Source organism: Telmatherina bonti (assembly GCF_933228915.1).
Source record: "Telmatherina bonti genome assembly, chromosome: 14".
Lineage (NCBI taxonomy): Eukaryota > Metazoa > Chordata > Actinopteri > Atheriniformes > Telmatherinidae > Telmatherina > Telmatherina bonti.
The window spans coordinates 22,032,161-22,045,886 of NC_136612.1; the positions used below are offsets into that span (position 1 = coordinate 22,032,161).

The 13,726-nt window shown below is 38.8% G+C and overlaps 1 protein-coding gene across 1 annotated transcript; it reads left to right on the forward strand.

The window, feature by feature from the left end:
• Positions 1-4,978: 4,978 nt before the first annotated feature.
• sdr42e2 (short chain dehydrogenase/reductase family 42E, member 2) lies at positions 4,979-11,317 on the forward strand (the record flags this gene model as incomplete). Its single annotated transcript, XM_079253060.1, has 11 exons — positions 4,979-5,422; positions 6,038-6,133; positions 6,353-6,410; positions 6,676-6,794; positions 6,877-6,952; positions 7,891-7,973; positions 8,507-8,644; positions 8,750-8,815; positions 9,105-9,168; positions 9,262-9,335; positions 11,069-11,317. The coding sequence occupies 11 exons, from the start codon at positions 4,979-4,981 to the stop codon at positions 11,315-11,317; spliced, it is 1,467 nt and encodes a 488-aa protein (XP_079109186.1).
• Positions 11,318-13,726: the final 2,409 nt, after the last annotated feature.

Sequence of the window (13,726 nt, forward strand, 5' to 3'; positions counted from 1 at the left end):
TTAGCCTTTGTTACTCTTCATAAGATTCACCCGGTCTCCATAGTTTCCGCCATTTCCCCAGTGTCTAGTTCTGTTTTTCAGTATTTATACCCCTTGGGTTCTGTTCCCAGTTGCTGGTCCATTGTGTGCTTGTGTTTAGTCGTCTGGTCAACCTTTTTTTTTTTTTTTTTTTTTAAATAAACGATTTAAACTTTTATTCTGCATCCCTGGCTCCTGTTCCTGCATTTGGGTCCACACCTCCACCGCAACTTTGACACTGTTAGTATTTGCTCTTGTTAAGAGATTCCAGCACACACATAGCTAAATGTGCACATAACATTTACTGTGTTGCTCATTCCACAGACAATCAATCTTATTAATCAGCATATTTGTTGCTATACAGGTGAATGATCAGGCTTTCCAATGGTGCATAAAACACCAGCAGTTATTAAATAAGAGAAATAATCAACCAAAATATATATCCTTTTTTTATATATAAAAATTGGTGATTGATATGAGTGTGTTGGGGGTGAAACTCATAAGAGATGTAACTTGATAGTATAAATAAATTTTAACTCTCATTTTGGATAATTATTTAATATTTGATGCAATACTCTGATAATTAATCATCCTTAAATTTGACAGAGATTTTTATTACATACAATCTAACTGCGATCATTAAATTCTAAAGCAGTGTTAGTTTGTAAAGACAGATGAGTGAAACACTTCCTCAGCATGTTGCAGAGTCTGTGTTGGAAACTGTCTTGTGAGCTCTGACCTCACTAATAAGCAAGTTGCTTCTGGCTGATTGAAATTTCCTTTCCAATGTTTAACTATCAGTTAAGGTCAGAGAAGAAAATGTCCGTCTTCCTGTTTGTCTTCTCTTTTTCAGCCACCACAATCGACTTTATTGCTCTGATTTATGCAATTTGTCTTTCTGGAAACAGACCAACGTTTTTTCTCTTTATTTTTCCTTTTTTTTTTAAACTAAGAATTGCATCCTTACTCTATAGTTCCTTTCTCTTGCAGAGCATTGCCTTTGCATGACTTTCGGTAGGCTAAGACAGTTAATTTAAGCAGCATTAAGGCAAGCAGAGGATCCTACATTCTCCATTGCTTGTAAAATATAACATTCACAAAGATTTTTCTTGCCCACTCGGATATACAGAACTTCTGATTAAATCGGTGGTTCTTCTAGGGTGAGTCATGCAGACTCTGTTTGTTCCTTTGCTTTTTTTTGTCAAATGGGTCTATAAAATCAAGCTGTGTAGTTTCCATTTTTTATCTGTTTTCTTCTAGTTCAACATTTACATGTTCTTTTAATATCTGTAAGATCACAAGTAGGTTAATTAAAATATGATCTTATGTACGTAGAAAGGAAAATGACTCCTCTGCCTTTCCTCTTATCTCTTTTTCTCTGTAGCCACTTTTCTCCCGATGATGGCACAAGTAATCTGAAGACATTATGCATGAAATGTACTTATTTATTTATTAAGCTTTAACAAGCTGTATTTTCCCATCAGTTTGACCTTAAAACTTCCTCTTCCTAAAATGAGCATGAAATTAAATGTTGATCATCCCAACTGCATCCCGAGGCTGTCAACATGGATGTTGAGTATTTTGTGTCTTGATTCATTTAGATGTACTTAGAATATATTACGAGACTGTTATTAATGGGATACATTACTGGGACAATCATTTCTGTTTTCCCTACATTACTTTTCAAAATGAATCTTCATTCCTCATCTGTATTATGGTGTGTTTGGAATCTTTTAACTATTTTTACTTCTATTTTTTGTTTGTGCATTTCTTCTATGGCATATTACCCTCAAAAACATTTTAAACAGTCAAACTACTATTTCACACTCATCTTTTCCCCCAAAGTCATCACTGTAGCTATTTTCAACATAATCATCACCCACTGAAACTTCCAAAGAAACTTGTCAGTAAGGAAGGCTAGGGCGAGTTTGGAAGTCAGAGCTTGTGTTGTTCTTTTCATCAGGAACATGACATCCTATTGAAAGTGAATTTTAATCAGATGCAAATTCTCTTTGAATTCTCTCATCACCTCCTCCGCATTTGAATCTAAATGTGCTATTAATCACTTCAGATCAAACTGCAGCAACTGATCTGGCATCAGATCTGTATCTTATGATGATCATCTCAGCAGCTGACACAGATGGGTGTGAAATTCAGGAGAAGAGATATTGCATTTAAAGTAATCTGCAGTAAATAGTCTTAAGATTTGAGAACCTTTATTTTGTCTGTAAATGTTGTGATTTAGCGCCCCCTGCTGTTTCTAAAACCTATAACCGCACTGTAGATGTTTGCTTATTTATTGTTTCGGGAAGCAAGTTTAGAGTTACAAAGATCTGATAATTATTTATCATCAATGCCAGTAAATGTAGATGTTTATAGTTATTTTTTTACAGGCATCTCTCTATGACTAAAGTATATTCAGTTCATGTTGAAGCCTGTGAGAATAATAATGAATTGATGAATTCACACTCAGGTGCTTTAATGTAGGCTCCCAAATGAAGTGGGAATCATTATTCATGCATTCCTTCAGAAAAACACGGCCTTTTCAGGAGACAAGTCTGTAAACAGACCTGTAGTGTTGTGCAGAACGATTTTTAATTATTAAGGAGACTTTAAATGGAAACAGTCTGATTAAAATGATTTTAATGTTCGCATTCCTCGTATTTCTCCATATCTTACATTTAAGCAGCTGTATTGCCCTCTTGTCTTCATTTAAATTTCAGGCACCCCAAGATGTCTGCCTGTTCTTCCACCCTGCTTCCTGTCACCTCTGCAGCAGGTCAGACAAGGTGACGGCTCCCTGCTGACTGTGATTCATGAGAGTACAGGGCAGCATTTAATGAGAGAGTAACTCAACCCCTTCCATCACACCAAGTGCTGAAATAACAAATGAGCAGCAGCAGAAAGAAGTACTGGGATGTGATAGATCTGGTTTTTATAGGTCACATAGTTAAATGGATGTTACTGTTCAATTAGCCTAATTTGCTTCTGTATTAGCAGACAACTTATGGATGAAAGAAAAGCGCATCTGGGGGGTTCAGCAGATTTCACTGAGACTTAGTTTCAGCTCTTTCACTGAGCCAGCTTTACATGTTGCCTCTAGTATGCAGCACATATTTTTCTTTCACTCGAATCTTTATCACCTTTTGTCTGATGCAAGTTGTAAAATAATCTTTCTCTTACTAAAGACAAAGCAACCCACTCAAACTGTCCTCTAGGTTTACTCTGTCATCACTGAATGTTATGTACAGGACACTCTGTCAGTGAAGTTTCTTTGAAACGTACATTATAGTCATGGGGAAAAAGTGTAGTGAGACAAGTATGTGAATCTTTAGCTGCTGCATCAGACTTGTCTCACCTCTCTTTAATTACGTGCAGTGCATTCAGTTGTCAGCTCAGGTTTGGCTGTCCGTCTGCTGTCAGCTCAATAAAACATGAAGTCTCTACTTCTGTCGTCTCCAAAAGCGTCGTCCTCAGAAAGCAAGCGGCCTACGACTGCTGCTGTTCACCGTTCCTGCTCTCATGTCAAACATTCATCTTCCAGTTTTCCTTTGCACCACACAACTATGAAAACAATATTTCTTCTAAGGACAAGGGAGTCTAAGCTGATGATTAAATTCATCCAAAACCAACATGTAACTCCTGTGTTATGATTTGACTCATTAACAAAACCAAATTAGCAATAGGTGCAATATTTTTGTTTTTTTTAATGTATTTAGAAATGTGTTACTTTATTCATGCAAATGCATATTCCTTTATCTTCTAGGTTTTTCTTAAAGTTCACATAGGTTGATAGCCCAATAAAATTGTGTAACAGGTATAAAACAGATATTTAAAAAAAAAACACACCTCAGTTTCATCAGCAAAATGTGATAAATAAAACCCTAAATAGAAAATACCTAATTTCCAATAGACCTTTTCCACTGTGCCTTTTCGACAGAGATATGTCATTACATTAATGTTTGCGTTCTGTTCAAGAATCTACACTTTATTAAGTCTAATAACTTTTTTTTATGGCTCATGGGAAGTCTGTCCGTTCGCACCTGTGTAACTATGACTATAATGGCACCACTCACTGAGTTTGAAAAGTGAAGATGCAATACTCTACATTTATCAGTTTTATAGAAAAAAAAAGTCCATTTTATGGCAAACTGTAATGGCAACAAGATCATGTTAGGCTCATATCCAGTGTGCATGGATGTTAAACAGGAGCACCAGTACCAGTGCTGCCTCAGTCAGCTGCAGGGTATAACCACTAGGTTTCCTTTGCTCTCAGGCCACATATGATTAATAAGTGTGGCCATTTTTGCTGTCTGGCAGCCATAAACAGCTTCATGTTGCACTGGAAAAGCACACATCCTGATTTTAAGCAGGTTTCCTACTAAAAAAGATGCTTTGAACGTATAAATGAAGCTCTGGAAACATGATCCTTGCTGTCCTGAGTCTGAACGTCTCATACAAGCAATATGGTAGGAGATGTTCAGGTGAAGCTGCAGGTGACTGATGGACCGGCGAGGGAGGCGGGGCTTTAGGAGAGGCTAAAAGGACAACAAAGGCAGATTTTATTCACAAGGCAGGTGTGGACGTGTTGAGAAGAGGAGCGCGACAATAAGGTGAGTTCACTGGCATGACTGTTTAAGTTAAGTGTGACAAAATTAAAAATGGAGATGAGCATGGCTTAATTATAATTTGCTAAATTTCTTATGAACTCTTTTGTTTTGAGAAAAATGAAGCTGTATTTTTATTTATTCGGTCAGAAAGACTCCACATACAGTAGAATGATATTAAAATAAAATAGAGATGAAATATGTAAATTTCTATCACATAAAGCAAAAATATGCTTTTTGCTTCCAAAAAAGGATATCAATCAACAGTGTATGGCACTTTCTAAAGACTTCTTGCAATTCAGACTTTAATAATATTGAAATGATCAGTAAAATATCATTTTCAACTCAGCAGGATGTCTTTGGAGTTGTACAGCCCCAACATGAGCGATGGTGGGGGCTCCCTGGTCCAGGTGACACAGCTTCCCTGCCGTAGTATCCCCCTTTGTCGCCTGCAGGCTGGTGCTCATCCTATACACAACCTCCCAAACCTCCCATACAAGCTGTGGGCCAAGGATCCAAGCCTGGAAATGGCCTCCAGCCCGACCATGTCCATACGCCACAGGGTAAGTGGAGCCATGGCAGGCACTTGTAGCAGCCCGGAGTGTGCGGCCTCCAGACCGGTAGAAGAAGCAGCGACGACACACAGCATCTCTAAGGGGAATGTGATGGTGACAGGAGGAGCGGGATACTTTGGCTTCAGGCTGGGGAGAGAACTGGCCAATGAGGGGTTCTCAGTGATCCTTTTGGATATGAATAAACCCTCCTGTGATATTCCTGAAGGAGCAATCTTTTACCAGGTATGGCACAATGGAGAACATTTCCTGTCATCATGACAATTAAAACTTGTGCTTATATTTTTTGGGATTCCCCAAAACTTAACACATGGGAAGAACATCTTTTGAATTGTAACTTAGATGCATTTATAATACCTGGTGGTAGTATTTATTCTGCCATGAAAGTAGAGCTAATCTTCTCTTGAATTAAAAAAATATTCCCAGATATTGAGAACATAACAAATATCCATCTAAAGTAAAAAAATAAATAAAAGAATATTGCATCAATGTCAATGACATGTAAGCTTAATGAACTAACAGAACTTCATGATCCAGCCACTCATTTAATAATCTAAGTTTCACCCTGTGCTGTCTTGCCGTTAAAACCTTTGCGAATAGTTCATGTTTCTCGCAAAATTCACATGACTCTGTGCAGCTGTGACGCGTTACCTCTAGTGTTACCGTACGTCAGTGTGTCTCTGTGGCCAGAGACACACTTTCACATGCGCACCTCCCAACATACTTATCTTAATTATAACTGTCTGCTCATGGGTTAAGTTTTGAATCACACGTGCCTTGGTGCACCAGAACAACATTCACCTGTCATGTCCTCAGAGCTGGCTTTCCTTCTTTTTACAGAGTGACATTCGGGACTATTCCTCCCTCTATAAAGTGTGTGAAGGGGTCGACTGCATATTCCACACAGCATCTTATGGAATGTCTGGGCCAGAGCAGGTGATTTACCCACATATTATCTCTGAATGTTGCACAAAAGCTGCTGAATTGACCATTTCAAGTATACACCTCCTTACTGAAACCCTTTGTGGGAACTAAGAAAACACACTTTGAGATGCATGTGACCTCAGAGGTGAAACTACGGATCACGACATGTGAAGACTATCAGCAAAAAGGTGGCTTTTCATTAAGAAGTGACTTTTTTTCTCTGACTTCCAGTTGCGGAAGGAACAGGTGGAATCTGTTAATGTCGGAGGGACCAATAACGTCATTAATGGTAACTATACATGCAGTGATTCAACACAAAACACTGTACACACACTTTGAACACATTTTGTAAATGAATAAATGTTGAAAATATATGATGCCTTGAGGATATTGTTTAAACAGAGGTGAGAAAAATCAGTGTTATGTTTGGAATATGTGATCAGGGGTGGTATTTATGTAAAATGTGCATGTGCAGCTAAGAGTAGGTCATTACTGTGAGATCTGCATTTTTAAAGGTGTGACTGCGATGTTTTTGTGTGTTTGCTCTCTTTCAGTGTGTAAAGAGAGGAACATCTCCAGACTGGTGTACACGAGTACCATCAATGTGGTGATTGCAGGGGAACCAATTGAGGATGGAGATGAGGCTTCGGTGCCATATGTGCCTTATGATTTGGTGAGCAGCAGTCAAATAAATATGAGGGATGCACGTGTATCAAAAATGAAATGAAGAAAGCAATGCTTTTTTTCCATTTCAGCACATCGACCACTACTCAAGAACTAAAGCGATCGCAGAGCAGATGGTCCTCTCGGCCAACAGGTCGTCTCTGAAAGGTGGGAAACGATCAGCAGACACAGTGAAATCCACATTTCAGATTATCATAAAAAGGCTATATCCAGAGGGAGATTGCAGTCCAGCTTTTTGGTTTCAGTGTGAAACTGTGTGTGTTGGAAAAAGGCAGTGGTTACCATGGCGACTCGGAGTGCAATCCAATACATGGTGCAACATGGTGACAGCAGTTTAAATTTAGAGCTGTACAGAAAGGTATCATTATAAAGCAGCAGTCACTCGATGCGGATGTATCTGACGTACCTGCATACTGGAAGTATATTCTGATAAGGTTTATGTTCCACTATGTGTGTGTGTGTGTGTTTTTTGTGAACAGTTCTGCAGCTTCTTATTCCCTCCTTTAAGGTAACCCGAGACGCTATCAGCAGCCATCAGTCCATACATTTAATTAAGCTTAAAACATAGAGACGTCTCATTGTATACTGCAGGTTAAAGTTTGTATATCTGCCACAGGAGGAACTTTTTTCCATTGCTCTGCTCTTGAAGACATGCTGGCATAAAGACACTCTAGCAGCTGTGGAAAGTTCACTGATGAAGCTCTTTGATTCTCCTGAATTTCAGTGTGAAAATGTGCTGTTCCTCCTCTAGATTAGTTCTAAAAAATATATATTAGCTGAAATATATTACATACACAACAGTGTTCAGAAATAAATGTAGAGAACCCTTTTTGTTCTACACCGCTCCAAGATGTCTCTTGAAGGAGCATCAATATCATCTGTCAAATGCATGAAGAGCATTTTGTAAAACCTTGTACTTTTGTTAGACTATGAGTTTGGATGGGGGAGCTTTGCTAAAGGAGAAAGAGCAGCTACATTTAGAAAACTTTATGAGCAAGCTCATATTGACCTCTGCCGAAATCTGCTCATTATTTTTCCTCCTCCTCCAAAAATCCATTTATTCATTCATACATTTATTCATAAAGGTGGAGGTATGCTGCGGACTTGCGTTCTGCGGCCTTGTGGTATCTACGGACCGGAGGAAAAGAGACATCTTCACAGAGTAATGGTGAGCATCTTATGACAGCAATGACATTTTTTTTTTCTTTTGAACCAGTAGTGGAAAAATGTAGATCTTGCAGAGTCTGATGCCTCCCTGGTAGAATGTGCACCTGTCTGAAGAGCCTGCATTATTTATGAAGTTCTCCTGGCATCCAGTTACAGCAGCCTTCCCTTCCAGTTTTTCCTCTGCGAGGCAGCAGTCACCATCATCTGAAGAAGGGCTGAATTTGCCTGGATATACAATAGTTTTTCCAAGATGGCTGCTTTTTATTATTTTGTTGGTTAAAATGGACATTTTAAACAGGGTTTCCCAGCAACTCCCACCCCCCATATATGTATACAGATACAGCTAGAGCATTCTGCAGGTTGATTTAAACTCCTATTTAATAATCATAATAAAAATTTTTACTTCTTTGCAAATCTATTTTTAATCCTAATGCATTGAAGCCAACATAGACAGAACATAAAACGTAATCAGAACATGAAGAATATTTATCACAAAACCGACCACAAACTAATGACTTTACTGTCTTTGCTCAGATGAATGTGGAGCGTCGCCTGTTCAGCTTCAGGTTTGGTGACCCAGGGGCCCGGATGAACTGGGTACATGTGGACAACCTGGTAATGGCCCACAAGCTGGCAGCTGAGGCTCTCACATCAAAGAGGAGCTGCATCGCTGTGAGTCACCTTATACTGACATGAAGACCCTCAGACTGAAGATCCCATCATACTTCCATTTGTAGCGTCGATTTAAGATTATACTAAGTGTTTGTTCCTTTACAGAATGGGCAGGCGTATTTCATTAATGATGGCGTTTCAGTCAATCTGTTTGAGTGGCTGACACCTTTGGTAAGTTTAAAATACGTGGATGTTCTCCATGTGTTACTGGTAAAGCCAAGGACACAAATGTCCTACTCCTCTGTGCCACACACCTCCATTGCTGTCCAAAACCTGCAACCAGATGGTTTAGTTGGTAAAAATGACAGAACTTTCTTGTTGTTAATGATGTTCATCCACTGAAAATATGATTATGAAAGTGCCCTTCCTCTTAGTTTGAGAAAAATTTAGCCATAAAGTCATCGATTCACTTCCAGTTTCCTTGTTTTTTTTTTTTTTATTGTGGTGTCCTTTCTTGCAGTTTGAAAAACTGGGCTACATCAGACCACAGATAAATCTGCCAGTTTCACTCGTCTATTCAACAGGTAGCTTATACCTTTCCCACTTTTTTTAAACATTCTTTACACTATACTTTTTTAAAAATACTTTCTAACTCAGAGTTTGTTCTCTGTTTCCAGCCATCCTGGTGGAATATTTACATGTGATTCTGAGGCCGGTGATAAAAGTGCCTCTGCTTTTCACCAGAAGTGAGGTAACCAAGTTTCTCTCTGTCTCTTCATTACTTCAGTTTTTGCCAGTGGCTCACGTGCATTCTGAAGAAGATCTGGTCTGACAACTGCAGCAAACAAAGCAACATATTTTTGTCTCAGACATGCATTCTTTCCAGCAATCATGGCAGTAATGTCAAAAACTTAAATCAGCTGTGAGCACTTAATCTGAGTAATTGCACTGAATTAAATGATTGCATCCATGGCTGCTGTATCAAGAAACCATGACAGACATGATGAGTCCTGAAGAAAATACATACATCTATCCACCCACTTAAAACAATGTGTCTTGGATTAAGTCGCTTGCTGTCTGCTGAGTAGATTCTTCTATGAGTCTTTCCCACATCAGTGAAGTACATGTGTCTGTAGGGTGTATATTTATATACATTTTATATATATATATATATATATATATATATATATATATATATATATATATATATATATATATATATATATATATATATATATATATTATAAGCCCCCTGACCCCCACTTGAGATTTTTTTTTTTTTTATCGTTTGTGCACAAAACAAGAAAAACTGAAGTGATGCAAACCACCATGCTTGCCTCAATCAAAAATGAAAAATCACATAACACAAGTGACACATCCTAATAAACACATCAGACTTGTTAGAAGTACTTTATAATGTCTCCTACGAAGTCTTCTTGGCACTTGGTTGGCCCTCATGAATGTGTGATGAAGCAGAAACCAAAGCTGAGCGTCGTGCGCCTGCAGTTGGAGCCCAGTCTGTCCGACAGCTGCTGGCTGGGGGATCAATGATTGTCCTGTGAATAAAACATTAACTGCTGTGGGTCAGAACAGGAAGTTTGAGATGAACTTTACAGGAAGTGGCTGTGGTGCCAGGGCTGTTGTGTTAGTGGGTGGAGTTTTGCAACATCTTCTCTGGCATACGATCCTGAAGGCTCATATGTTGAGACAGTGCGTGACGTGTCGGGGACTTTTCCCTTCTTGCACATAGATTTTAAGCTTGTACGTATGCCAAGAAAGGCAAAGTTTCCATTGCCAATCAGTGTTTACTAGGGGGATTTCCATGTTTCTTCCACCACAACTAAAGGTCACAAGTTTTGCAAAACAACATATTTATTTTTTTAATCACTGTGGTGACGGAATAAAACATTAACTGCTGTGGGTCAGAACAGGAAGTTTGAGATGAACTTTACAGGAAGTGGCTGTGGTGCCAGGGCTGGTGTATCCATCAAATATAGTCTCAAATATAGTCAGTGTGAACATCAGGTCAGAAGGATCAGCAAAACTGGGAACTATTTAATTTACTGGTAGAGACAACTTAGTATGAGTCATGCAGTTCTGATTATATTACGTAAAGGTGCGTGTTAATTAACTTGCATCGTAATAGAAAAATAATTCAATCATGTGGGAGGATAAACAGGTTAAAAAAAACCTCCTCTGATCTTGTTGGCATCTGCTTAAACTCTTCTGTCACTATGTGGATCCAGCATGCAGACATCTTATCCCTGAATGTAAGAAGATGCTTCTCACTGGAGACACCCATCAGCCAGGTTATCAGAGTGTAAAACTAAGTTTGCCAAACTGAGGTTAATTGGAGCCATTAGCAGGACAGGATGACCTTAAACTTGATCTGTTCATTTGGTTGTTTATGCAGCTTCTTATGAACTTTCTAGAAAAGATTTTTGTCTTAATTTTAACTTGTAAATGTCTCATCGTCCGCCGCAGGTTAGGATCATCACAGTGACCCACACCTTCAAAATTGACAAGGCCCGTCGAGAACTGGGTTACAAACCAAAGTCCTACAGCCTCTCAGACTCTGTGGAGCAGTACCTGAAGAGCAGGAAGCCTCAGTCAAGCTCACCTCTTTTCAGCCTGTCGTTGTCCTCCAACCTGCCCCGAACTTTATTTCTGTTGCTGCTGATGGGTCTCAGCTTGGTGCTACTCATGTGGTCCTGTGTAATCAGTCAGACCTGAACAGATTTGTACTAAACTGGGCAGAGGAATAGACTACTGTATAATTAATCTCAGGTTTTGTCTTTTCAAACCAGACACCTAATTTGTTTTTAGAGAGTGAATGGTTTTGATTAGTAGTGAAAAATCTGTTGAAATTCACAAGACACAATAAAGAATGTCTTGGAAATAAGTTTTGTGTATTTAGGCTACTGATGTTATTGCACTTGTAACAAATACTTCTCTTCTACCTTTTTAATCAATGTGTGCCTGATTCATATCGATGGAACAAATCAAAGTATTAAACTAGAGTTAGGCTATGTAAAGTTTGATGTTAATGTTAAGCTATTCATTTTAAAAACAAAACAAAACATGACTATTTAACTTTGTTTTAATGTTATTTACACAGTCAATTATTGTATTTAAAGCATGGTTCCAGTTTGTCTCAATTGTTTGTTGTGTATTATGTTTCTTTTGATTTTAATTACTATGACAAAGTAGAAATAAATTAGAAATAAAAAATACTCAATTAAAGTTCATTCATTTTCCAAACTGCTTATTCCAATTCAGGGTCACGGGGAAGCTGGAGCCTATCCCAGCTGGCTTTGGGCAACAGGCAGGGTACACCCTGGACAGCTTGCCAGTCCATCGCAGGCCACACAGAGAGACAAACAACCACACTCACACCTAGGGGGCAATTTAGAGTGACCAATTAACCTATCATGTCTGGAGTACCTGGAGAGAACCCACGCATAGAACATGCAAACTCCACTGACCAAACCAGCCAAGGATCAAACCAGCAACCTTCTTGCTGTGAGGCCACAGTGCTAACCACTGCGCCACCGTGCTGCCTCAATTAAAGTTGTATCCATTTAATCTCATTGGCAAAGGCACCACCCTGCCACAAGTTTTAATACTGCCACGAGAGGGCGCCATTACTCTTCTGAAAGACACACGCTCTCCTTAAAAACGAATTTACACCGTGTGCGGACACAATATGCCATGTGTAGGTATTCAAAATTCAATAGTTTTGTTGTTTTCTAAGTGAACTAGTCGTCTTAAACTGGTTGTAATCTGAAAAAGAATAAATTCCTGGCAGCGGTGGGATTCGAACCCACGCCATCGAAATGACTGGAGCCTAAATCCAGCGCCTTAGACCACTCGGCCACGCTACCATGCAGCGCCATCATAGATATGTATCGTTATAGATCTGCAACACCATGCTTGTTAGCATATCGGTCTTTTATCCTGGAAAGATATACTCTCGAGACTTGTATTTCTGCACACTTTAATATATTATTAGATTTACTATCATTTAAAAGCAGAATATATTTTAGAATATAGCAGGATGGGAAACAGTAGTGTAGCATCTTAGCCTTAGTCTCTAGGCTTTTAGAGGTGCAGACTATGGGTGCAGAAGTACCAAAGCTGTACGTCGTTAGCCGGCATTTGGAGCCACAGAGCAGTATACAAGAGTAAACAACACAAATTACTACATCCAGTACCGCTGACTTATGACCCTAAAAAACGACCGTGTTCTCATTTCGGATTTCATAACCTAATCAAAATACTTCAAAATACTGTCCTTTGAGTGCATATTAAATGTGCAGTAACTGTTAGCTTGGATGGGCAGAACTCCAGGAGCTGTCAGAGATGGGGATATGTGGAAAATTTGTCCTCAGCTGGAGTAGACATGTGAAATAAGATTTGTGGCTATGAAGTACAACTTCAGTACAAGTACAAAGAGATCTGGTTATGGTTGTTGGTTTGTTTGTTAAACTTGGCAAGGAGCCAGTCTGTCTGAAGCAAGAGTTGTCTGTTCCAGTTTAAAACACAGGTTTATAGCTACATATATGTTAAAAATTCTTCTCTGCTTTGCTTAAATTTATTTTCCATGTGAAGTTATGTAGAGAAACCAAAGCCTTTATGTATAAGTATTACTGCACTTTCAGGCTATCTTTGTGTACATAAAACATTTTTCAAAACAAAACCCAAGTATTGCTGCATTAAACAAAAACCTGTGTTTGGAATAATGGCATCCCCAATGTATAAATATTCTTTTTGTAGAAAAGGAATCCTTTGTGGAAATTCACAAATGTGGACCAAATGAGTCACAACGCAAAGGGAAATCTTTTTACTGCGGAGTTTTAGTGATGGTGATAGTCTTTGTCATAAAATCTTAACTTGTAACCTCTCACCTTCAAACTGTGCAGCTGTCTGCGCTACTCCATCCTCAACCTTTGGACAAATACACCTGCTGGTCTGATGCTTATACAGGCTTTGTGATTTTGTATATGCTCAGATTTCAGAAATACTTGCCTGTCTGGGTGGGCGTGGTAAGAAATCCTCTTGTTAGGAGGTTTAGAGGATTTGGGGTAAATCTCACTTACGTAAAACTTATTATTGAAAAAAGACAAAAGCCCTATAATTGTT